Source organism: Hirundo rustica, chromosome 1, assembly GCF_015227805.2.
Source record: "Hirundo rustica isolate bHirRus1 chromosome 1, bHirRus1.pri.v3, whole genome shotgun sequence".
In the NCBI taxonomy this organism is placed as follows: domain Eukaryota; kingdom Metazoa; phylum Chordata; class Aves; order Passeriformes; family Hirundinidae; genus Hirundo; species Hirundo rustica.
In genome coordinates, this window is record NC_053450.1 from 18,693,102 (window position 1) to 18,719,229 (window position 26,128).

General features: G+C 36.7%; 1 protein-coding gene across 15 annotated transcripts in view; it reads right to left on the minus strand.

Annotated features, from left to right (window-relative positions):
* The window catches only part of OXR1 (oxidation resistance 1), a 270,959-nt gene that overhangs the window by 45,264 nt on the left and 199,567 nt on the right, over window positions 1-26,128 (minus strand). For 14 of the 15 annotated variants that reach the window (XM_040084391.2, XM_040084399.2, XM_040084419.2 and 11 more), the window contains 4 exons: window positions 18,563-18,645; window positions 13,144-13,251; window positions 11,870-11,989; window positions 7,630-7,782 (listed from right to left, as the gene is read on the minus strand). In XM_040084391.2, the coding sequence (XP_039940325.1) occupies window positions 7,630-7,782; window positions 11,870-11,989; window positions 13,144-13,251; window positions 18,563-18,645 (464 nt within the window). The remainder of the gene's footprint in view (window positions 1-7,629; window positions 7,783-11,869; window positions 11,990-13,143; window positions 13,252-18,562; window positions 18,646-26,128) is intronic. The other variant, XM_040084435.2, reaches the window with a different exon arrangement.

Below are 26,128 nucleotides of genomic sequence, written 5' to 3' on the forward strand. Positions count from 1 at the left end.
AAAAAATTCTTAAGATTATCAAAGATGAAACTGTGGATGGTTTTAATCACAATGATACTGCTGTAGTACATGAATGCAAGTAGAGTTTAAACTTTGACTATGAAAAACTTTGAAGTTGATAGTCATACTATGAATTGTAGGGTTCTTAAACAAGCATAAAAACAAAGTTAATTTACAATAAGTTGAACTTTTTTTGAACAAAAAAATTAGAAACACGTGCAAACAGCAATTGCCTGCTACAGAAATTCATTTAATTGTGGGAACAGTGGAATTTGAGTTAAAACTATGAACTGGAGAAAAATCTAGCTTTAAGTAGAATGACAGGAACATTTCAAATACAGATCTTGACTCCTAAAGACTATACAAATCTGGACAGACATTCCAAACTTTCATGCAAGAACTCATTTCATGTGTTGTTGAAGGAATTCAATATTTATCTTATTGATAAAACATTCACAACTATAATAAACAGTGTATTGCAGCAGATTGTTTTCAAGCACAAGCACAGATACACTTCTTCTCAACTCAAGAAATTTTGTTCCCAGGTAATGGTTCATGACCTTCACAGTAGGAAAACAAAGATGTCCAGTAGGGCAACTTACAAAAATCCCCAAACCAAAATGAAAGTATTATTAAAGTCTACAAAAATTACCAATGCTATTTCTAGTATGGAAAAATGAAGACATATCTCAAAAGCAGCCCAAGCATCTGTACATGAGTCTCTTAGTTGTTCAGTACTTAATCAGATTTTTTATACATCTTTTAGAGTGCAACACATGCAGTGAAACTTTGAAGTCAGCAGAAAACATTTACATAGTTCCAAGGTGTTAAAAGTACTGAAACAAGACTGTTATGGGCATTTTTCTCCTAGCATTGTATTGTGGAAATACAGTTGTATTGTATTGACAGATGCCCTCCAAGAGGACAACTGTCAAGAGAAGCCTACATTTTGTTATACCTATTGTAGCCTAGAAAACAAATTTAACATGACTGAAATAGTCTAGGAGTCTACTCAGAAGAATAACTGCTTCTCTTTAAACAAATATAACTTCTGTAAATTCAGTACATAATCAAACAAAAAAGCAATAGCTTTTTCTACGCCTGAGCTCTTTCATTAATGGTTGTGAAAACAGAATTTAATACTCTGTAGTTCTGACCCAGAAATTGTCATAGTCTTGATGGCAGTCAGATTAGATGATCATTGTATGTCCCTTCCAACCAAAATATCCTATTCTCTTCTTACACTGCACATATACTGCAGGTGGATCTTCAAAACAGCCAGGCTGAAGAGAAAACGGTAAAGCTGTATGACTGCTCTATCTGAAGGATTAAATGTTCAACACCAACTTCCACAACTGTTTATTACTCAGTAGAAAAAACCCCAGTAACTGAGTTCATTAGAGAGCTCTTAATTTCCATAATAATATTGTCTTCATTTGTTCACTATCTCATGAAACTTCCTTAATAAATTAAGTACACAGGAAGTGCTAAAGCTTTTGAGGGAATAAAGAGATGATATTTTTCTATCAAGGGGTGTGCTGTCAGAACAGAGATATCATTTGTGTCAACAAGCTCCAATGCTTTATAACTTGCTTTCAAGAGCACAGGTAAGACTGCTTCAGCTGACTGCATAGGCCAAAAACTGATTAAAGAAAAAATCTTCATACGTTTGACATGGTTTATTTGAACATTAGAGAGTCACATCATCAGAATAACAGGTATGAAGAACCAGTTACACACCTACCACTCATTTCAGCTGTCTTGCTTCAAGACTCAGCCTTAGCAGTTCAGAAAACACCAACTTACCCCTCCAAAAGCCCACTAGGCTTGTTAGTATCTTAAGGAAACATCATCATATCAAGGACAAAAAACTGTGCATGTGCAAGGCTACTAATTACATAAGAAAAACAAGCTTGAGAGACCTTCTATTGCAAACAGAAGCTTTCCAGAGAAGAATGATGACATATCTAATGGCAAAGAATCCCAAACCGGTACATTGACATGGCCTTAGCACATATGGTACATCCTAAAGCCTAACTCTGCAGCCTCAAAGACACACCTAGAAATAATAAAAGCTTACCTTGACCTTAGAACAAACCCTCAACAGCAATAGGTAGGCAGGCATTCAACATGAAAAGTAGTTGGAAAGTGTATTTCCATGTAAAATTTACTACAGCAACAGAAATTCAGAATTAAACACTCAGACCTATCAGACATTTACCTGTATTTGACTAAGTCGCTGATCAAACACTTCACTTGCAATTACTATAATGAAGTGAAAGATTATAAAGGTATCTTGAAAACAAAGGATTTATAGCACCTTAACAAGAGATTAACTGTTTCATTCTTATCTATTTAAAAAGCATAGTGCAACACTTCTGGCTCACAAGTTACTAGACATGGTGCACAGTCACTACATGAACACTTCAGAATATTTTTCTAGAGAAGAACTGCTGCTCCAAATGAATAAAAATTAAATTCTTAATAATACACTAATTAGCATTAGTATTTCTGTCACTTTTTATTCTTACCTCCAAGGATCACTGAATGTTAACCCAGGTAGCTAAGTAATGCGCAGGTAAGTGTCAGATAAAGAAACATTTTGTTTGGCTGCAGATTTTAACTACCCTTTTTCAGACACGACAATGTTTCAGACACTACCTCTTACAATTTCTGTGACTCTTACAGGACAAATACCTTCTTTACAATCACTGCCTTGAAACCTATTACTCAATAGACGCTGTTTGTAATATGGACAGAAACCGAGTGCTATTGATTCTAGGAGGAAAAAGATTATAGTATCAGAATAAAGCACACAAGTGGGAGTATACAAGCCTTTAGCCAACTAGTTAAGAGCTGCTCATTGCATTATGCTAGTCTTTCCTGAGAGATGGAAACTGCAGCAACTCCAGCTTTAGAGAGCTAACACCACAGCTTTGCATAAGTCGAGAAAAAAATTGTATCTATACTTTAAAGGAAGTACCTGAAACTTCATTTCCTTGTTGGCTTGCCATTAAGGATCAGGCAGATGTCTACATTAGTATTCCTAAAATACGTATACTCCAGAGCTATTGTACCAGAGTACGTAATGATGAACTTCTGAGTATTTTAGTACTAAGCACTCACTTAAGGTTGTAACACAACTTTTCTAGTTACTCATACACATTTTTGCACTATGGCAGCAGATGCCACAGTTGTCTCATAAAATATCCAGGAATGAGTAATAATGGTGGCACCAGAAAAAAAAACTAGAGCATCTCTGTATCAATTGTGCAGCTGGCAGGACCAGGACAGTGATTTTCACTCTGTACTCCGCACTGGTGAGAGCACATGTCAAATACTGTGTTCAGTTCTGTGTCCCTCAATTCAGGAAGCAAATCAAGGTGCCAGAACAAGTTCATAAAAGGCCAGTTGAGCTGGTGAATGGTCTAGAGATCAAGCAGCAGCAGAGGGAGCTGGGTTTGTTCAGTCTGGAGAAGAGGAAGTGCTGGGGGGACCTTATTACTCTCTGCAACTACATGGCTACATTGTAACCAGTTGGGCATCGGCCTCTTCTCCCCGGCAACCAGAGACGGGACAAGAGGAAATGGCCTCTAAGTGTGCCAGAGGAGGAGGAAGAGGCTGGACATCAGGAGAAATTTATATTCACAAAAAAGGATTGTTAAGCATTGGAATGGGCTGCCCAGGGAGGCAGTAGAGTCACCATTCCTGGAAGTTCAAGAAATGACATAGCAGTTAGTGCCATGGTCTAACTGATAACATGGTGATCAGGGAAAGATTGGACTCAACCTTAGAGGTGTTTTCCAACCTAAATGATTCTGTAATGCTGTTCTTAGTTACTTCCAACAAGCTAACCTCTCCTGCAATCTTACAAGCACCAAAGATGACTGAGAGCCTAGTCTGCTCTCATATATAATCTCCTTGGTTCCTTGCTTTGGGAGCAGGGAGAAAATTCCCAAGCTCCTTCTCTGACCTGGTTGAGCTACTGAAAATATTTTCATTGTGAATATATTTTTCAAAGTGAATAATATCATGGGGGCTTATGTATGAAAAACAAAGCCCTTTCTATGCCCTTGTCTACCAATATTAGGACAAGATGATGAACCCAGCTTCTCCTTTGCGGGCTATCACATTGGGTCTTCAGCTCAGATCCCTTTAAAATAAATGAAATACGCCCTTGAAATTTCAGAAACAGCCCTTTATTTTTTACAGATTCAGTTTTTCAAAATAGCTACAAGAATTATTTGTACTGATGACATTGTTAGAGAGAGAGATCTGCAAATCAGAGCACAAGCTCAAGTGAAAACACCGGATAATGGCATGCACACTACTCACTGCCACATGACTCAAGTATACTGATGCTTGCTTTAACTCCTAATTTTTTAGTCCTTGAGAAAAAATAATTTAAAATATGAACATCTATCAACAGTTTAATTGTTGCTACAGAACTTTGGAAAACAGCTTCTTAGGACATCCTCCACAAAATAATCAATGACTTGTTTCTCTTGGACCATAAATACTAAGTAGTTTTTGAGAGAAAAAATACTAAAAATACTATGAAATAGGAAATACAGATTAGACACTGTATGTGGCTACTAAGTATTACAATGTGATACTATTACAGGAAGTTCTGGTTCTGGAACAAAACTCCCCAAAATAGCCCTTGCAGAAGTCAAGTTTCCTGTACACCATAGATTTTAAAGACATGAAGTAAAATTCTGTTCTGGTGAAGTTCAGATTTAAGATCCTCAAATAGAAATGCTAAGTCACTCTATTACTGAAAACCATGTGGACATTCTACATTATTAAAATAATAGATTCCTTGAGTCTTAAAGCTGGTCCAGAAAATATTAATCCAGATACATAAAAACATACATATTGCAAGCAGATTAAACTGCACATGCAGTTACCCAGTTCTGAATCAATTTTGTCATCCTACCATTCAAATTCACCTCAGGAAATAGAATCTCCATCGCCCCTGCAATACCTGAGATGGAAATCTGAAGAATCATTAAAAAGAGAGGTTTAAAGCCAAACTATCATATTTATTGGTATGCCCACACATTAAGATTAAGCAGTTCAATAAAACACTCCTAAGAAAGTTTGAAAGGACTCCTAAAAAGTTTTCAAAGATAAGTTCTCCAAATAATTCCATCATCTTCTTAAACACACAAGGTTGAATAAAACCTGTAATTTATGATTTATGAAGCTTTTATAGTGAAAATAACATCTATTTTTTTGTTTCATATAGAAGTTTTGAACTTCAGTGTCCCCCTTTTCACTTAATAAACAAAATATGAGTGCTTTCTGTGTTTTCTTTTCCAGGTCAGTGCTTTGGGTTTTTTCAAGCCTCAGTTTTAGTAATTTTCTTTTACCTACTACATTTCAAAACAGTTAAGTAAGTTAGCAAAAATAACAAAGAATTCCAAACCTCTCTTACTAGTTTCAGTTACAATTAAGCAGACTTTTTAAAGTAATTTTTTTTTTTTTTTTAATTTCAAGGAACAGTGCAAAGAAAAGTCCCCAGAGCAGCACACTGTTCTACAGCAGAAGCCAAAAGCAAGATAAGGAACACCTACATATGGGTGAGTATAAGCAGTGAGCCAAAGTGCGACTGCAGCACACTGGTTACACTGATCTATTGTCTGTACAGAACATGGTAAATTCACATGACCCTGTCTCTTACTGTGCTCAACACCCTGCCTCTATCAGTAGCCACAACCAGTTAAGACAGAGCAAGAGCAATGAACAGAGCAGGCATTCCAGGTTCCAATCACTGCTCCTCAGAGAATTCCTCTGGGCTTGTCCAGAAATTCACAAGTGTGACTAAATCAAACTCCAACCATAAGCAGTCTTAAAAAGTGAGAAATGAGACAATCTTACCCTAATGAAAGCCCTTTCGCATAGACACACTGGAAAATAGCTTTCACTAGATTTCAGTTTACAAGCAGCAGTCACAGTGATGACAGACTTCACAGCCAAAGCCCTAAAGAATGGCTATAAGCTTCAAAAAATCATTTTCAGAGTAGGAAGCAGAAGATGAATCTTTTAAGCTTTCTCAAGGAAACTTTTGAAAGTTTATCACCCTGTATCATGAGAAAATGCATCAAGGAGATGCAAGACAACATTCAAGAGGACATTCTTACCATATGTGGCACCAAGTCTAAATTACAAGCTAAACTTAGAAGAACTAGCACTTGAATCTGAGCAAGTCAGTATTCATTTTTCTCCCACCCACCTCCCCAAGTATGACACTGCAATGGGTTATACAACTTTTTTGAAACAGAATTCTCCCTGAAGCTCTTAGAAAATAGGCTGCAATGCTGCAAGCCAAAGACAGACATCATTAATACTCCCTATAATATTCTGAGGAGAAATTACAGAACATAAAAAATATGCTGTAAATTTTAACCCCAGATTTTTTCCAGTACATACAATTTCTAACAAAGGCTCACAGGTCTCAATTCCTCTACATAACAGCATTTAAAACCGGTAAGTAAGGATGTGCCTAGGATCAACCTAAAAAAGTCACCTACAGACAGAATGCAACAAGTGAAGAACTTTGTTCTGCTTTGCAGGTAATTTAAGAAACAAAGCTGTTCCAGGACTTGCCTCATCAACTTCTAACAAGTAGCTCTTGTCAATTCAATACACATATATGGTCAAAAGGTTTCAAGCCTAGATACACACAGATTTGCAATGATTGCCCCATCAGCAAAAAAAAAAAAAAAAAAAAAAAGGCAGTTTTTTTTATTAATCTGTTTATCATTAGTGTAGCTTATCTGCAAACCTATTGCTGAACAACACAATCAGTTCAGGTATACATACCTGAACGTCAGGCAAAGGAAGAAGTATTACAAGTACTTTGAATTTTATTGCATTCATTGAGTAAAGACATTTTTCACAGATACAATGTCTAATAGTAATTTTTCAGTGAGGTAGGGGAGCAATACATTTCGATTTTTGGTAAAGTGTCCTGAGATAAAATGATTTGACATTATCCCAGTCCCTAGAAGTCTATACAAGACTTGTGCATTTATGAGCTGAACAGAGGTTAACTAAGTGTGACTAATTTGGAGGCATTTTGTGTAATGATGCTATTGAGAGAACTGTAATTGCTTCAAAGAAAAAAACAAAATCAAGGTTTCTACCATACCACACCCCACCAAACAGCAAACAATACAGAACTTGTTTGCAGAATCAGAGGTTTACTCTGCTTGCCCTGTTCTGCTTTAAAAAGATTTTTAAAAAAAGGAAGCAAAGCTACACAACTGTGTATTTCCTAGTACAGTTTAAAGCATGTTTTTCTCCACTGTAAGTAAAGAAAAAACTACTTATGAGAGATACTAAGATAAGGAACAAACAGACCTCATGCCCTCAACATACAAGAATTATGTAATGGTACAGCATCAGGGATGTCTGTCACGTATCAACTGCTTGCATCATGTCCTGAACAAGAGGCCTGGAGTATCCAAAGGAAACAGTGAGTCAAAAAAATTAATATATTTATACAGATACATGCATGTGAGTTGACTCATCTGTTCATCCCTGACTAAAGTCTGCTCTTTGTACTTTAAACATGCTTTATTATTACATCCTATACAGTAACAGCAAAAAGTGTTTCAGTACCTTGCCATTAGTGATGTACTTGCAATTAATTTTTAGAAATTTCTCTGTAAATGCTTCCTCCTCTTCGGAGGTGGATGATACCACTCTTGAAGGACGAACACATGCATGTGCTGGTGAAACAGCTGACTCCTTCTGTTGGACTCCATCTGAATCCTGAAAGGAAATATAAAGAAACAAAGAAGAGCTTAGCAACTTGCCTTTTTCAATATCAACTCCTGGATATTTTCTACTGTGTAATTTGACCAGTCAGGTCACTGATGAGCAGATTATAAAAGAACTGCCCCAATAAGGACTCCTGAGGATTTGAAACTGACCCCCACCACAGCAAACAGTGTTCAAAGGCCAGGCTGGATGGGGGTCTGAGTAATCTGGTCTAGCGGAAGGTATCCCTGCCTATGGCAGAGGGGTTAGAACTGGATATCTTTAAGGTCCCTTCCAACCCAACCCATTCTATGATTCTACAGAAGACTTTTTTAAAAATCACATACACAAATGCTGAAAAAGTTTGAACACAATGATCCTGGCCCTTGTTCTACTCTACTCATTCAGTTCACATTTTACCAGTACTTTAACAACGCTGCTTTGGAACAGTGTCAAGGGCCTGGTTCTAGTCAGGGTAAGAAACACTGTTCTTCCTTCAACAGCTGAGCCTGTCATTTCCTCACAGAAAGCAATCAGCTTTGTCAGGTATGATAGAGCCTTGGTAAATTCTCTGGCTGTTTCCAGCCATCTTTGTCATTCACATGCCTGGATTTAAGTTTATTTCACAACTTCTCCTTAGAAGTCCTTCAGAGAACTTCTTCATGACTAACTTCCAGAATATTTCCTTCACTTTCCTTATCACAGAAGGTAATAGAAAGAGTTATCTACCTCACTGTCTACCAGTCAGTGTGTATCAACTACACAATGAACATGGAACCCTACCAGGGACATGACAAACGACAAAAAAAAAAAAAAAAAACCTGTTTTCAAACTAAAGATAAACAAACTGTAGACTTCACCAAAGCCTATTTTATAGACACAGAAACCCTGTTTTGGAGCTTCACCCACATCTTATATATCATTTCATACATAATTGCGATTTTTAGTTACTAATAGAATAGTACTATTTTTAGAAAACAGGAACTCCCATGTTCCTTTTGGTTTTCTGCTTTCCTGTTCAGTTCTATTTGCTAGTACAGACTGCAGATAAATGCTTTTAATCATATCTAGGAACATTATGCACAACTGTTTTCAGCTCATCATCTCTCTGGCACTACTTTAGCCTTTGCCAGCATCTTCCAACATTCATTCCAGATCAACCAAAAAACCAAAACAATATACAGAACACTGAACTGTATTCTGCTGAAAAAGCTAATCAAGGTATAGTTAAGGAAACAACAATCCTGGAGATTAATTCTCCTTCTATATATGTCTTCCTACTGAAAACTTCGAGGTCACTCTTGTGACACACAACTCAGCAAGCGGCTCTGAAAGTGCTCAGCTAATACCCAAGCCCACTTTGAATAAGCCAGGCATTTCTCATCATATTGCCACATGACACAAACTCAGATCCCAGTATGGCTTGGGAAAGGGAGGAGCAGGGGGGATGCACTACCACAATGGTAGAATTTCCAATTTAATGATGATGCCTTTGTCACTACATATTATTCTGAAGTAGAATTTAAGCTTTATAGGTGGAAAAGCATAAAAGATCTTCTCAAAAATGTGCCTAAGACTGCCAAATGAAGAAATCTTTTATAAACCCAGCAGCATCAGAAAAGCTTCCAAATCTAAGCTAATTCTTACACACTGACAGCAACAAAATTATTGAAATACAACCTGGAAAAAAAACAAAAAACAACAACCCCCCCCCCCAAAAAAAAAAAAAAAAAAAAAAAAAAAAAAAACACAAAAAAACCCCAAAAAAACCCACAAAAAACCCACAACACTCAAAAAAAACCCTCAAAAAAACCTACCAAACCCCCTCAACTTTAACAAAGTTATTGGGGCAGGTCTTATATCAGCCACATGGCTGTGGTAAGCTACTCCAATGTTTGATAAAACAGAAGAAGAATAGATTATGCCAGTTTATTTTTGACTGAACAGGCATTCAGATATTTTTTAGCCTTCTTATGAAATTTGTAACTAGAAACCATTGGTTCTATTAACCAGAGCAGAGAGATGACTCCTTTACATTATATAAGCAGAGGCATACATCTTTACCTTGAAACATGCTCAAATTTAAACTGCAAATCTGGAGTCAAAACTGGAGGACAGTCAAAGACGACAGACATCAAGAGAGCATTAGAGAATGTATACTAGTATTTCTCTTCTTCATAATTATGGCAATCAGCAAAAAGATAAAAGAAAAACGCAAATACAATGAGGAACAAAACCCTCCAGCCCCAACTGCTCATATAGAAGTTAAGTGCCTTTTCTGTTTCTGGAGAGACTGAAAACAAAACTACATGCACACAGTCCACACTGCAAGTACAAGTGATTTCTGTTCCTTGACTTTTTGACAAGTATTTCTTCTTTCCTTAGATGTACTTTGAAAGGCCTCAGAAACAAAATAAACACTAATATGTATTCTCATTGCTAATCCAACTTTCCCGGAAACATTTAAGAACTGCGTGTAATGACCCAAGAAATGTAACAAGATGCACAAAATAGAAATGTAACAACAAAGTGTCAGTTAAAGAAATTTAACATTCCAATTGCTACTAGCACTAGACTAACTACACTAAATGAAATGATCTCTGGCGGAAGACGTTTCTGACTGAGTATTTTCATTTACTTTGTTTCTTCTACACTTGAAAGTTTTTATCTCTGATATGAGCAAACAGTCAACAAAAAGTTTTCTAACAAATTACATGTATGGTTACATTATTACATCTCCTTATCTACTATATGCTAGGAGATACACAAAATAATTGACAAAAGAAAGAATAAGGTATTTTTCTAGCATGGAATCTATAGGAAATGCTCTGATTCCCAGTAGTAAAATTGGTATTTTTTCCCTTGAGTAACTTCTCACAACATATGTTACATGGGTAGGCCTTTCTGAGACTGATATAGATACAAGATCTATGACACAAGAATGTATTTTTGCAGGCGAGTCTGTTTACTGCGCTACACCCCCCTCAGTTTGCCATCAAACATTAAAGAAATTATTCAGCACAAATGAAAGCAGACATAAGACTTGGCATACTATGATAGAGAAAAGGTATCACAGCAAAACCAAACAGTAATTTTCAGTAGAAAAACCATCATAGACTTTTTAATGCAGCTTAGGAACCTGCTCAGCAATAAAGCAAAACCTTTATATTTAAATTCATCTGGACCAAGTCATGTAAGAGATAAGTAAATGCTTTAAGCCTCAAACCTTCCTCAACTTTGAGCACACAGAATCCTGGAATAGATATTTGTCAGCTTGACTGAGTACTGTCAAAATATGCTACCAAGAAAATTTCTTATTTGAGAGGAAAATATAGAAACTGGAAAAAGAACAGTGGTGATGCATGAAGAAGCATGCAAATAAGATCACAGTTGCAAAAACTGCAGAGAAGCTCGGGTTCAGATACTGAATCTTCCTAGCTGCACTGCTCCCTAAGGAATTCTGCTGACAGCAAAGTAAACCAGTGTTCCTGGAAAGACATCCTTCAACAAAGCCAGCTCCTACCCAAATATCTACATTTGAGCTGAATTACATAGCAACAAGGATGGCTAAATATTTTTAGCATTTTGAAAGGCTACAGATGTAGAACTACTGAGTAAAAATCAGCTACAATTAATTCTGTGTTAGTCCTTCACCAAAATCCTCTTTTTTTTAAACTTCTTTTGCAAAATGAAACTAGAGAACCCTGTCCCACACCTTAACAGCAATCCATCACTGAGCATTCCTGCCAATGCCTCTTGTCTACAAAAACTATCAATGACATTAGAGACAAATGTTTTAAAAGCTCTGAAATGTAACAAATACAGAAATGCAACAGTATCTAATTAAGATTTCAGAGTGCAATGAAAGTATTTTGCTACAAGTAATTTGCCTTCAAATCAGTTTTCACATTGAAAACTATAATTTACGAAGATTAAAATCTCATATTTATTTTTGAAAAGGAACTATTTAACTTTCAACTCCAAATGTTGCCTAATACTTTCTCCCCAAAACAAAAGGATAGTTTAAGAAGAAAGTATAGCATCTGTAACATTTATTTTGTAAGGGAAAGTTAAATTTAAGGACAATAGGTATACCTACATTTACTGTAGCCTTGTCAAGCTCTGCTTCGGAAGATGTAGGTGATAGGGGACTTACAGGACTTAGAGAGGGAGAGCTGTCCACACTAGAAATGTAGTCTGGGTCAGGAACATACAAAATCTATAAAGAAGATATAACGTAGTTAGAAGTTAGTTATGCTTTCAGATTTACTTTAGATTTCCCACCTTTTAAGGTATATTTACTACGCCTTCTCAAAATAAGCTACACAACACCATTCCTGCTCCCATTGCTTTTAGAAGAATTATGAGTTGAGGGGAAAAAACAATACTACACAAAATACTTGAAATTTTAGCACCTCAAGTTTTTAAATGCTATATTGCTATAATTTCTATTTTCAGTCATAACAATAGAAGTTCAGAGAGAAAGCATTAAAAGGATACAGAATTCCAGAAATAAGAGTGTCCAAGGAAGATGTGTCCAATTATATCTCTTGCTATGATTCTACTGCCTGAGTAAAGAGGAAGCAGACTCACTGAATATACATAACAATTTTCAACTGAAGGTATTCACACCTTTAATACATTATTTCAGCCATATGGTAGGCATTCAACCTACATAGGGAAAGTTCTGCAGCAATCAAAAATGAGTACAGAACTTTATCAAACAAAGGGCAAATACCAAATGGCTGATACCACAGTCGACCTAACACTTGTTTCCAGGCCTGACTTTCAAGGAGAAGTGAAAACTGAAGGCAAAAATAGGAGGGGAAAAAAAGAAAAAAAAAAAAAAAGCCATAGTGACCTATAAGTGAATGGTAATTCATATACTGCTGGTTAGACAAGTTTCCAGAGCAGAACAGAAACATTATTCAATTTACTAAAACAGAATTGCAGGCAGTAATATGCAGTCATAGAATGTTATTTGTAAGCTGTACCCTGAATGTGCCTCCTGAGCTAGAGTTGGTAAACAGCCTGCTATATTTGCAAAGCAACAATTTGGCTTGTATCTAAGTGTTATTATTGTATCATTAAGTATATCTTAATGATACAATAGTATCATTAAGATATAGATATCTTAATAGATCTAGTTTTAAAAGTCCTCTTATGTTAAATAAGGGACACAGGTAGCTTCCTTACATGTTTCCTTTTAGGCAGTTATTTGATAGGCATAAGGGAAAACTTTAACAAAGCTAGTAAAAAAAATCAGTAAGAGAAGTACTTTAGCACTCTGGTAGGAGTGAGAAATACAGTAAAAGAGGACTTTGTCAGATAAATAATATAAATTCAATGTTCATAGGTATAGTGTAATAGTACCTGTCCAGGAACGACTGCTCTGGAGAAAAGCTTATTTAATTGAACCAGTTCATTGGGTGTTGTATCAAATTTCAAGGCAATACTGTTTAAAGTATCTCTTGATTCCACCTGTATCAATTGGGGAAAACAAACAAACAAAACAAACCTGTAAGCAGTTAGTTCAAATAGTGGCTTACATATTTTAACATGGGCAGATTTACCAAGATTTTGATGAAGTTTAATATCTTCATTTCTTATGACTTCCCACCCCCCAAAAAACCAACAAAGCCACCACAAAAATAAAACAAAACAAACAAACAAAAAACACAACAAAACCCAAGCCAAAAAAAAACCCAAAAAAACACCACCAAAAAAAAACCCCACCCCATACCTAGCCCCTAAATATTAGTCTACTGCCTCTCCATATAAAAGCACATGCCTTTCCCACTATGTTTCCAGGTGGCCAGAAGTGTCAGTCACACACAGTTTGAGCTGTAGGCTCAGCTATTGCACCAGAATTTCTGGTCTGCAAATTCAGTGCTGCCTACCACTGGGCAATACACCATTGGTTGGGTTCATAGAATGATTCATTCCCCCTCTTCAACTGCTCTTCTCCATTCTTCACCTACAGAAAAGCTGAAGAGTTCTCTCTATCAATATAAACACACCCTCTTACTATTGAAATAAGCATCTATCAGACCCTGACTTTCAGGTTAAAATCCATCACTAAGAAAATGCAAAAATGCTGAAGCAAAGCAGGTCAACTACAATGATAGCAGATGGAGCATAAGCATTTTGAGAAAGTGATTCCCAAGTAAGGGAAGGACTTGTTTCAAGCTCAGATTTTGACCCCCAACTCCCAAAGTGTATTCAAAATGAGCTACCAGAAGAAAGCAAAAGAAAAGAGTTTTATACAGAAAAACTATTTCAGAGAAAAGAATTCGCAGCCTTAAGAATAATAGTGATACAAGGAAACAAACAACCAAAAGGTTTACTGATTAATGGCACAAGGCTTCATAAACACTGTACCAGGAAAAAACAGATCTTATCAATTAAGGCAAGATGAAGCTATATAAGCCAAGATACATTTGCAGCTAAATGTGAGTTAGAGAATTCTTTTCCATATAATTTTCTAAAGGTGCACTTGTCAACCTAGATTCACGAACAAAAAGATATAAGCATTGCCAAAGAAAAGGCAATTAGCTTTTTTAAAATAAGATTAGAAACCTATTATGAGAATTTTTTATACAGGAGGCCAATAAGCTAAACAAAGCAGCAAACATCTCTCTACACGAGTATTTCCAGTATGAAAGACCTTATTGTAGTAGCTCTCAGTCATTCAGTACTGTATGATCACAGATACACAAAAAAAGAAGAATATTTTCATATGCCATAAATTTAACTGATTCTAAAGCAGAAATCAAAACAGGACTGTAACAAGACCAGATATGTACTATGTCCTTCACAGACCATAACAAAACTAACCACCAAATCACTGAACACTTAAGTTTCCATCAGAAGCTCTACATAATACAGAAAGCTTGCTAAAACAAACTGCAAGTAAAATTCAAAAGTTTTGCCTAAGTTTGCTCTCACATAAATGTTGAAGGGAAACAGTCAGCTGCTAGGTAAATAATTCTTATGCATCACTAATGATTAAAGCAACTGAGATTTCAGACTAACTTATGACATAAAACCATTCAAACCACAAAGCTTAAGCCCTTTTTAGAGTGCAGTCACTCTTAACAGCCTTCTGAAATAAAACCATCTTGTGAGATAGCTTGGCAACTGAAAGGTTTATCTCACAGTAAACACAATGACAAGTATAAACTTCCTTTATGTTTTGCTGTGAAGTTTGCACAGGCAAATTTCTACGCTACATGGGACTTCGGGGACTAGCAGAGATACCTTCTCAAAACAAAGACACTGCTCACGTAATAGAGACTTCCTGAAGTTATCTTCCTAGATTCAAAGGCCTATTTTCCAGTACTCAGGCCCTCTACTGTTCTGAAATGTAGAATCTTAACAGCCAAAATCTCAAAGAATAACTTTGTAGAAAGCACAGAACTAACAAGATTTGAATAGTGGCACCACATATCATGGATCCCCGCCTTTGCCCCTATCAATTCACTGCTATAAGAGAAGACAAGAAGTTATTCCTTCTCTCTCAGAAAATAAACTTTCTATACATTGAGGTAGCTACTTAAATGCTATTCTGAATGCTAAAAAATCTTATATAAATATTTGAATATTAAATCTTCATTGAGAATACAATCATGTTTCCCAAGTGTGCTTGGGTATAACAGCAGAGAACTGCCACCACTATCTCTGGTTCAAACTACTTTCATTTCCCTCAGATCAACAGCTGGCAAAGTTATTTAAAAGCTTTACTTTAAACCAAATTCTGTACTGGCATTTTAATGAACTTTAATGTAATTGCATCCCAGTCAGAATTCACTCATTCCTCCATTAAAAATTAAATATCAAATACATATTAATTAGAGTACAGAAATAATTTTTTTTTTTTACTTCAACACTAGATGTCCAAGAGCCAGAAAACAATTAAATAATTTAAAAGCATTAAAATAAACTAACAAAATTAAACAGATGGGAAGACTTAAAAAAAGGGTGAGAACAAAAGGGAGTAAATAACACAACTTTGGCATTGCACTCAACTCTCAAGTCTTTAGAAATACCAATTATGACCATACTAATTGTTAACAGGCCTAATTTATATAACATGCAGTATTGGTAAAATAAAACTTGTAAATATCATAAAGCAAACTTTAAAAATAATTAGTAAAAGACAATAGATGAAGTAACATCACCATTATGATCCACATTTCCATTAATTCCCTGGACAGGTTAAAAGATTATGACAATGACATGCTCAAAGAAAAGTGGCAGCCAAAAAATACATACTCCTTGGGTTTAAAATGAAAGAGCCAAGATTTAAAAAAAAAAAAAAAAAAAAAAAAAATCACCAGAAACTCCTAAGTGTGTAGCTTTCTAAATAGCATGTAAAGGCTTACAAGGGCAATAGAATTAGTGTAACCTTAACACTCTCTATACACAGGCTGAAAGCTCAGTCTTGAGCTTATAGTCTACTAAAGGCTTCTGTAACCCTCAGGAATCGATACTGGGCTCTTTCCACAACCTGGGACACCATAATCTGTGTTTAAGTTCTTACTCACTACTTCAGGAGAGCACAGCCTCCAATCCCCAAAGAGATAAAGGGAAGTCTTACATTAGAGCCTCCAACACTCCAATGATCATTCATTTCAACTGCTCACTAATAAGTGTTTTTTTAAAACAAAAATCAAACATATCTGCAAATAGCCATGTCTGTATTTACACATCTGTAAATAATTTTATATTAAAATCTTAAATGTTAACTGCATTCTGTCTTTAGCTTTAATGAAAAAAATTTTTTTTTTGTTTATTTGTCCTAAAGTAATTTTTTTTTCCTAAAAATATTATGGTGTGAAGTCTACTTCATATTAAAACCCCATAGTTTGCATAAGTGGAATGCCAACTCACTCTGAACTTCACAAAAACAAATAAGACCTTCCCTCCTAAAACCATGCAGCCACTGGGAAAACAAACAAATTATTATCTAAAAAATAGGAAAAACTCCCACCACCTTTAACAGTGCTGAAAGGTGAGGGGGAGTCTGGTTTCTGCCTTCATTTTCTACTCCTCAAAAAGCAACACATGCAGGTTCATAAATACCTGTGTGTATACATGTGTGTCATCACTGTGATGGGAAGTAGGACTAAGTCAGAAACCAGACACAAGTGCACCTCTTCACATATAATAAAGAAATAAATAACAACAGTAGCAAATTATCACAATAGCTACCTGACCTCTCTTACAGTGAGCATAAGTTCACTTCCTAAAGGTTACAGCCACGTATTAAAACATTTGCAAACAACACTAACCAAAAGTGATGCTACTCAAGTGCTTTGTGAGTGAAATGTACAGCAAAACCTGACAGAATACAGTATTTGTGAAGCTGAAATGCACCATGTTCCATATGTGCAACAGGCTCCTTCAGAAGGTGGACTAAGTTTAATGACAAAAAGCCTTTGATTCCTGTGAATCATCTTTTTGACTCACAAAGAAGTGATGCATACTTCAGTACGTACTAAGAAAGCTATTTTTGGATCTAAAACTCCACCTACTGGAACACAAAAACCTGCAGAAGTACATGACAACTTGACACAAACACATACCAAGTTAAAAAAAAGGAAAGCTTCTGGCTTTCACTTTGCCTGGAATGTTATGTACCAAAGAAAAAGCACCCACATGGCTGCAAAAGCCAAATTACAAGATTTACTAAGTATGGATGCCAGTAATACAGAGCTACACCTGTCCATTTTTTCCAGGTATTTCAGATCAAATGGGGTTAATATAACATCAACAACAGTCACATTTACATTAACATTCTTCAACTGCTAGAACCTAAGCATCAAGAATTTCTGGTTTGAATTTCAGCTTCAAGGAAGTCTTTAGAGGAAGCTAGAATTATATTCAAATTCCAAAAGACACTAATGAAATGCTTCTTGCTCTACTACACACACACACAGTCTCTCTCCTAAAGACCATCACAGCCTTCTCAGTAGTTAAGCAATTATCACAGCTTGGCTTAATGTAACAGAGTTAAGTCCTCCCCATATCTCTTATTCCTGGAGTAAGAGAACACCAAGAGGTCAAGTAAAGACCTTTAATAAAGAAGTTCTCATTTTTATTTATTGTGTCCAGCTTCAAAAGCATTCAAAGATAACTGTGGCAGACTTTCCCTATTTTAACATCAACTCTACAAGCATTATTTATAGGCTTAATTATATTTCCAGTACATAACACAAGGCAGATACTTCTCACTTCTGTTTCCCTTAGTAACCACAAATGTGAAAGCTGACTGCAGCACAGTTTGAGGGTCATTTCAAGAACAGAACAGGGAGAGAAAGGCTCCATTTTCAGATACTGATGCAGAAACAGTTATACAGTAAAAAGCACAGATCTACAGCAATTATTAGAATACCAGAAAGTCAGTATCAAGATACAGCTTCCCTTCCCAACTTTATTCTGTTATTTCCTGACAGCAACAGTTTATTAGTAATTCTGAAAGCAGAGAATTTGCACATAATTATTTAACTATTGTTATTTGTTTCTAACTAGTTACCTAAAATTGAACCAGTCAACAGTTTGATTAGCTTGGGATTTCTAAGGAAAAAAAAAAAGGGTACTTAAAGAAAAAAAAACAGCATTAGTACTACCAGCTAATTCCCTGATTTAATTTCTGTCAAACTAAACTATCAGATACACAGAATTCTAACATTAAAGGAGACACATTAGAGTTTTGTTTATATTTTGTAATGCAACTTTTTAGCCTACACTTGCTTTGCAGTAACATTCTAACAATAAATCAGTAACTTACAGAATATTCAAGAGTCCCTCTAGGTTTTTGAAAAGACATTCGACGCCCATCTTTCTTGTCTGGGGTCTTCTTCTGGCCAGCATCTGAAAAAAATTGAGGCAATGCGTGTGTTAAATTCATTTTCCTCTCTCAGTACTGTCACAGGCTGCTGACTACAGCCCCGTGGGCAGACATCTAATCCACCAGTTACACAGCTTACTCCTGCTGATTCCAACAGACACCAGCTGCTAAAATAGGGACTTCATTCCTCTGCAATGCTTTAAGAATTTGACCAATACAAACAGCCGATAACTGGAAACCAACTGCAGAAGTACTTGCTGCTATCCAGGAGGCGATTAATGAAGACAAAATAAAACATTGACCCCATCAGGCAAGGAACATTTCTGGAACTGCTGTGTTTAATTGATTTTGTATCATACCCAGTCTGCTTTCATCTGAGGAGACATGATCTAGAGTTTCTGTATGTTTGATCTAATCATGAGAGATTTTTTCTTGCTGTTTGCTAAGTACAGAGTATTTAAAGACTTTTTATAAAATAAAGAACATTAGTATCAAATTCATAATTAACCTATTTGTAGCAAACAGAGCTAGTAAATAAACACTAAAGATTCTACATAGATAATACAAATCAAGAACTGTTCTTTTTCTTGGGGCACTGTATTTTTATGATCTGTTTCACAGGCCAAGCAAACAACCATTTGTAACTGAAGTATACTCTATTATTTTATACTAACTGGCTTGATTTTTATGATAATCACAACACACCAATGTTGTTATGTGGTTCAACAGAAAGCACATACATTACTAGAAAAGTGAGAGTTTTAATATCTGCATCTATACACACATGAATTTTTTAGATGAATCTCCTCCACCACATGGCCACCACCTTCAACAGTCAAACGTCTGCTGTTAAGGAGCCCAAAATACTCATGCAAATGAGACATTAAATTTTCATGCCACAATGGGCTTAGTTATACTCCCATTTTGACATATTCAAGTTTGTTACCATAATTTACTCAAATATTTCAAGCCAAACTGAATAGAAGCAAGAAACCTAATAAAATTTATTTTTAAAAAATACTTTAGCATGGCTATATTGAGAATAGAAAACTTAGTGTAATCCATTTAAACCTTTCCTGAAGCACTAAGGAAACATGCTATAAACCAACAGCATCTTTAGTGCACTACTAGATTTAATTAGTATCATGATTCCAACACTGGAAAAGAAACTAGACAAGTATTGGCACAACTTTCGTACATCCACTCCCAAATTCCTACATGAATAGCCAAAGCTATCATGATACACAGAGGGTAGGGAAGTCACAATGTAAATTACGCAGCAAGTTCTGCCAAAGAAATAAAAACAAAATGAAATTGTCAAAAAGAAAACCCCACAAGAAGAAGCCTGCCTCAGAAAAATCTTACATTTGCTATATAGGACAAGCCACATAGGACTACAAAGTAGTGATTTCTAGCAGACCAACATAAATAATCTCCTGTGGTACTCTTTATATAGATTAAAAAAAAAAAAAACAAAAAAAAAAACAAAAAAAAAAAACACAACAACAACAACAAAAACCCCACAACCAACACTTTGGTCTAATTCATCCTTTTTTATATATTGAAAAAGCCTGAGGAAGAACACACCCGTATCTAAAATTGATCTATAGATGGTATTAATTATGGTAAGTTTTTATAGCTATGAATTACTATCAAGACTAAGCCTACTTCTAAAAAGTTTCTAGCAATTCTAAAAACCTATACACTAATTCTGCACACAGCTATCTTCATTCAATACATTAAAAGTTATTTCTTCCTTTATTTACTAATAGCAGCTTTTAAAAACTTAGCTGGAAGAATTATTAATTTCTGATTATATTCATAGCATTTAAATGTACTACAAATGTCTCTGAGGGAAATGAAGCCAACTCAGTAACAATAAAATACACTAGAAGTTTGTGTGTAGGCTTAACAGCAGCCGACTTTATCCTCATCTAGGTCAAATATTTTGTTACCAAAGTTTTTACCTGACCTTGCAGCACAACAGCCTCCTCAACAAGCTACAGAAAACCTAACAGTTGCTTGACTGTAGCTGTTCCAAATTTTTCAGCCCTTATCAAGGCTTTGCAAAGAGCCTAATAATTTTCTTTTAAGAGCAGTTTGGGTCAAATAAGCCAAAGAAAAAGTCCAAGGATGCAACTAAAAATAGACTGATCTTATCCAGGATCCCATACATGCCTTAATAAGCTATAAATGGAGAACCCTTCATTGCAGAACAAGATGTCTTCTTCACCTCCTCCCCCCTCACCCATGAGATGGAAGTAAAGAAGCCCCATACTACAAATATACATACACTTGAGTTGTATATAGCCTAATGCAGTTTGTGGGGTTTTTTTCTCAACCCAAATTTAACTTTCTTTTTTCTTCTTACTGGTTCAGGTGTCTGAAGAGCTTGAAGACAGATACCTCTCAAGAGGTCAAGATAAATTATCTTCTCCCTCTCCAGTAATTGAGCAGCAGAATGAAGTGTTGCACAAAAAACCTTTTCTGTTCCTTATGCCAGAAATAGAAATAGGAAATTATTTATTACTCACAGAAGAAGAACCTGCTGCTTTAGACTTAAGAACCACAGAATCATCATAAAATATCCCCTTGGAAGGGACTCACAAGGATCACTGCATCCAACTCCTGGCCATGCCCAGGACAACACCAAGAATCACATCATGTGCCTGAGAGCAGTGCCCAAACTCTGGCAGTCTTGGTTCTGCAACCACTTCCCAGTGCCCAATCCCTCTCTGCTTGAGGAAGCTTTTCTTAACACACAGCCTAAACCTCCCCTGACATGGCCTCATGCTGTTCCCTTGGGCCCTGTCACTGGTCAGAGAGAGGAGACCAGTGCCAGGCCCTCCCACTCCCCATCATCATTATGATGTCTCCTCTTCTGCAAGCTGGACAGGCCAAGTAACCTCAGCCACTTCCCATATGGTTTCCACTCCTTTCCCCATCTTCAGATATTTGAGAGAACTTCAAGAAAGATAAAACACAGTGTGGAGGAGGGGAAGGCAGGTCCCTGTTGAAGGCACCTTGTAGGAAAACCAGAACTCCTACCACAAATTTTCAAGGAGCTTATAGTCTGCAGTCAGGGTTTTTTGATGTCCTCCCCTCCCATACCTACGGCAGTAAATCCTACCCTTCCCAGCAGTGCCCACTTCCATTCCCTCAGTCTGTGAAGCCATTACCTCCCCCAAACTATATGGGTAGTGTTTCATAACCTGACACGATGCAAGTCTCCTGAGTCAACAAGAGATGGAGGCAGGCAACACTGAGCTCTGTGTGAGCTGACTACCCAGCTGGCCAAGCTATCAAAATCCGCACCTCTGCCCACAGCCCAAGTGTTCGAGTTGTCTCTTCATACAGACACTTCAATTTTGACCTAACCTCTCAGAAACAAAACTAGGATGTATTTCAGCTGTGAAAATAGGTCAAAGCAGTAGAAACACGAATTCAACCTCCCTGATGACACACTACAAAGCCTCTATCTCTCACTAAATGAGCAGGGTATTCATTTTTGAGGCCAAAGTAAATACATCTTTCAGCCATTCCAGTGCCCCTAAATATTCTAAGAAGCACATGAAAGCAGAAACAACTGCCAGCATGGAAGGCAGTGGTCTGAAAAGTCCTCAGACCCAACAAGAGTCAGTCCCATGCTGTCATTTTACTCATTTTCCAGGTAACTCTTACACAGGAACTCATTTTTGTTATCATTACTTCATCTGACAGCAGTAAGCCAATGAGACTAACAATGGCTGATGCTCTCAGACCACACCAAGAAAAACCTGACACCATTGACCACACTAAACACAACTTCAAGAGTCAAGTAACTTTTTTAACGTGGAATCTGTGGCACTATGTTATCTGAGCTCTTAGCTGTGCTGTTTTAGACAGAACGAAGACAAGACTTTTTGTAACATCAGGATTTGTGCTTTAATTCTCAACTACCTCTTCACAGGACTGGGAGAGCCTCCACAACTGCTTGAAACGTCAAAGTAAAAAAGTGCATGCCAGAACCACAAACAACAAGAGAACATGTCAGCTAGGATATAAAAGGCTAGAACTAGAAATATGCAGAACACAGTGTCCAAAATGACACCAGACCAATATTTAGTCTGAATGCACGGGCCCAGAATGTTGAGGTTAGATGACTGTAGCATAAGAACAATTACATATGATCATCCAACACAGAGAGAAGGCATTACTGTTCCAACATACTTGCACAAGATAGGAAAAGGTGGTTTATGAACATTGTTTTAGGAAGGTGCAGCTTCCAATAAGGCAGCTTTGACATTAAAATATGAAATGGTCAGTGGCATTCATTGAAAACAACTAAAGCCAAATTCCAACATTTATAGTAGGGCTTCTATTAACTGCCTCTATATGACCCTGTACCACTGAATTTTGGTTGACTGAAAATATTTTTTTGGCACTGCTGACTCAAATTATTATGACAAGAGTGGCATTTCTCTCCTCTTAGTATGCCATCTGAACCTAATCGCAGACCTTCAGTTTGCTGTTTACTGATGCTTTTAGAACATCCTTTGGACTTCTGGCACTAAAAGCTGGTAAACATAAGGATACAAGCTAAGAACAACTTAGGAGGATCTTCAAGTTCTGCACAGAGCAAAATGTATTCACTTTCTTTTACCCTTCCTGTTTCCTCAATAAGGTTAAATCTCAACTTGGCACATTTTTCAGCTGCTATTCTATTCATTTCAATGTAACAAAAAAATCACTTTTTCCAGAGAAATAAATTGATAAACCAAACAAGTATCCTCTGAGAAATAGCAAAGAAGCTGGACAAGGCCACAATTATTGCAAATTTTTTAAATTAATAAATGAGATTATTATGATCAAGAAAGTAAGAAAAAGATTATTCATCCACCATCCCACCCCCAACAAGAACTGCACACTTGTGCATCAGATTTACAGGTGTTTAAAAAAAAGAAAAGGCAGCAACTTTGTCAGTTTTTTGTCTAGAACAGTTTTTCACAGTATCTTAAACATGCAGCACATTTGGGGTAATGAATCAAAGTAAGAGAAGTAGTCTGAAATATTTTCAAATACATTTTTATTTAGCAGTACATGGAAACAACTCACTAATTGATAAAACAGGAAGCACAGATATTTCATCTTTATTAGATTAGTTCTGCTCAATAACAATTAGATCATTATAATCTATTAATAAAGAAATGAAAGAAATTAAAGTAGGAAATCTTTATATTCCATAAGACCTGGTGACCTGACTCTCCTAATAGCAGGGACTACATTCCAGTTGGCAGCCGTCTCATTCTGCCTCATTAACCCTTCTCCCTCTCCCACAGTTAGATATGCTTACAATAATTACAAGAATATTATTTTCAGTTATCTTCCAATGTTTTAGGAACTACAAATAGAGGCCCTAACAGTAGCCCACAAGATACTTGTAGTCTGCAGGCTTTTTAGCCAAATGAAGGTTTTTCAGACCAAGGTGATGTCATAATGTCTCCTTCAGTCTCTTCTTGCTAAGCAACTGCTATTTATTCTGTGATTCAATCTTTCCAAGTCATGCTCTCAAAATTCTTGATCCTTATCACTGCTCTTCACATGATGCTTATGTTCACATTTTTCTCAAGCAAACCCCCGAGCTCAATGCATCTGAGACCTTGCTAATGTTGCATTAGCACTTTGAACACACCAATATAACTTTTTCCTGCAAGATACATACAGCATCAATACCAGTTCATTTTGTGATTCCCTTAACACACATCATTCCGCTATCCAGTCAGATGCATATCATGTGGGCAGAAATAATTAAATTTATGATTTCAAGAACAAAAACAATTGAAGAGAAACAAACTTAAGATAGGACACTTATCCAAATGGCTAGGAGACAAAGTCAGCTCTGTGCATGACACTACTGGTATGTGCATCACATGGGCTTTCTTCTAAAATAAGATTTCACATTCAAAGTAAACAGAAATGCTTTACCAAATTTTCAGATTATGCCACAGTATATGTTAACCAACAGAAAGCTTCCTTTCTGTTCCATTTGCAATATACATGTATATACTTGAATACATTAGAAACTACCCAACTCCAATCTCCACCTTCTGTACAATCTCTCTGCAGTCCTAATCCATCTTTGAAGGGAAATTTGCAAAAATCTTGTCTGCACTATTGATACAGCAAGTCAGCTTTTCCCGTAACATCTCTTCACCTCTTTTAGATATTTAAGCCCATTTAGTTGTACATGCTCAAGCCTACACAACACCACATCAGCAGTCTGACCATCAAGCAGCAATATCAAGTTATAACCTTACACACCTTCAAGAGTTTACACTTTGCCTTATCACACTTAAGCCCATGATACCTACCCTTTCTAAGAGTTCAAAGTCAATCAGCTTATCCTGCTGACTTTTGCACTACAACTGCTCTGTTCATATGCAAAGGGATCTGCTGGGGATGTGGAGTCATTTGCAGAGCCTCAGCAAACATTTTACTGTACAAGTTTATCGATTAAGTTTGCAGATAAACTGGGGGGGCCAGTCAACATACACGATGGCAGGGCTTGCCATTCGGCAGGACCTGGACAGGCTGGGGAGCAAGCAGAAAGGAACTTTACAGAATTCAGCAAGACAATAATCTCCTACACAGGAAGGGAGAGCTCTTAGTGCTGTACAGTTGGTACTGCTCAGCCAAGGGGCAGCTCTGCTGAAAAAAATACCCAAGGGTCTTGATAGGCAGAAGCCAAAACAGGAGCCAGAAGCATGACCTGAAAACAAAGGGGGCCAACAGCACCCTCAGCTGTATTACTATGAACAGAGGTCAGCAGACTGAGAGCACACTTATTATCCCTGCACTCCAACTGCTTTTTGAACACTGGCTCTAGTGTCCCTCCCCCTGCCCCCATTCAATATAAAGAAGGCACAGATAAAGAAAACTATTTCAGTGAAGGGATACCAAGGTAATCGGTGGCTATAAGAGGAGGCCAGGAAAACAGAGCCTCTCTAGTCTGAAGCAGAGGTGTTTTTGAAGGACTGTAACAGCAGCCATCCTGTACCTTCTAGACAGCTTTCCCAGAGGTGTCAAGATGACAGAGTCAGTCTCTTCAGTGACATAGTGGGAGAACAAAAGGTATCAGACAAAGAAGAAACAAAAGTGCTTCTGAGTATATAGAAGGCAAAAAGCCTGAATCGACCAGTGCAGCTGTGCAGTTTCCATCTCTGGACATTTCCAAAGCCAATAAAGCACAGAGAAACTAAGCCTGAAGTCATCATCTTCCCTGTTTTAACAGGGCTAAACAAGTACTTGCAATTTGAGTTATCTGTAACTATGATTCCTTCCATTTTTCTGGCAGGCAAAACAGATATGTGGAGTGGCCTTATGGCCACTCCACCAAATCAAGCCAGAGAGATTTACACATGTAACACAAGGTGTGTTGTTTACTTTTGAACAGAAAATTATTATTCATACATGTAGTGACCTGAAATGTTGCCATGAGTACACAGGTTCTCAATAAAATATCACCTT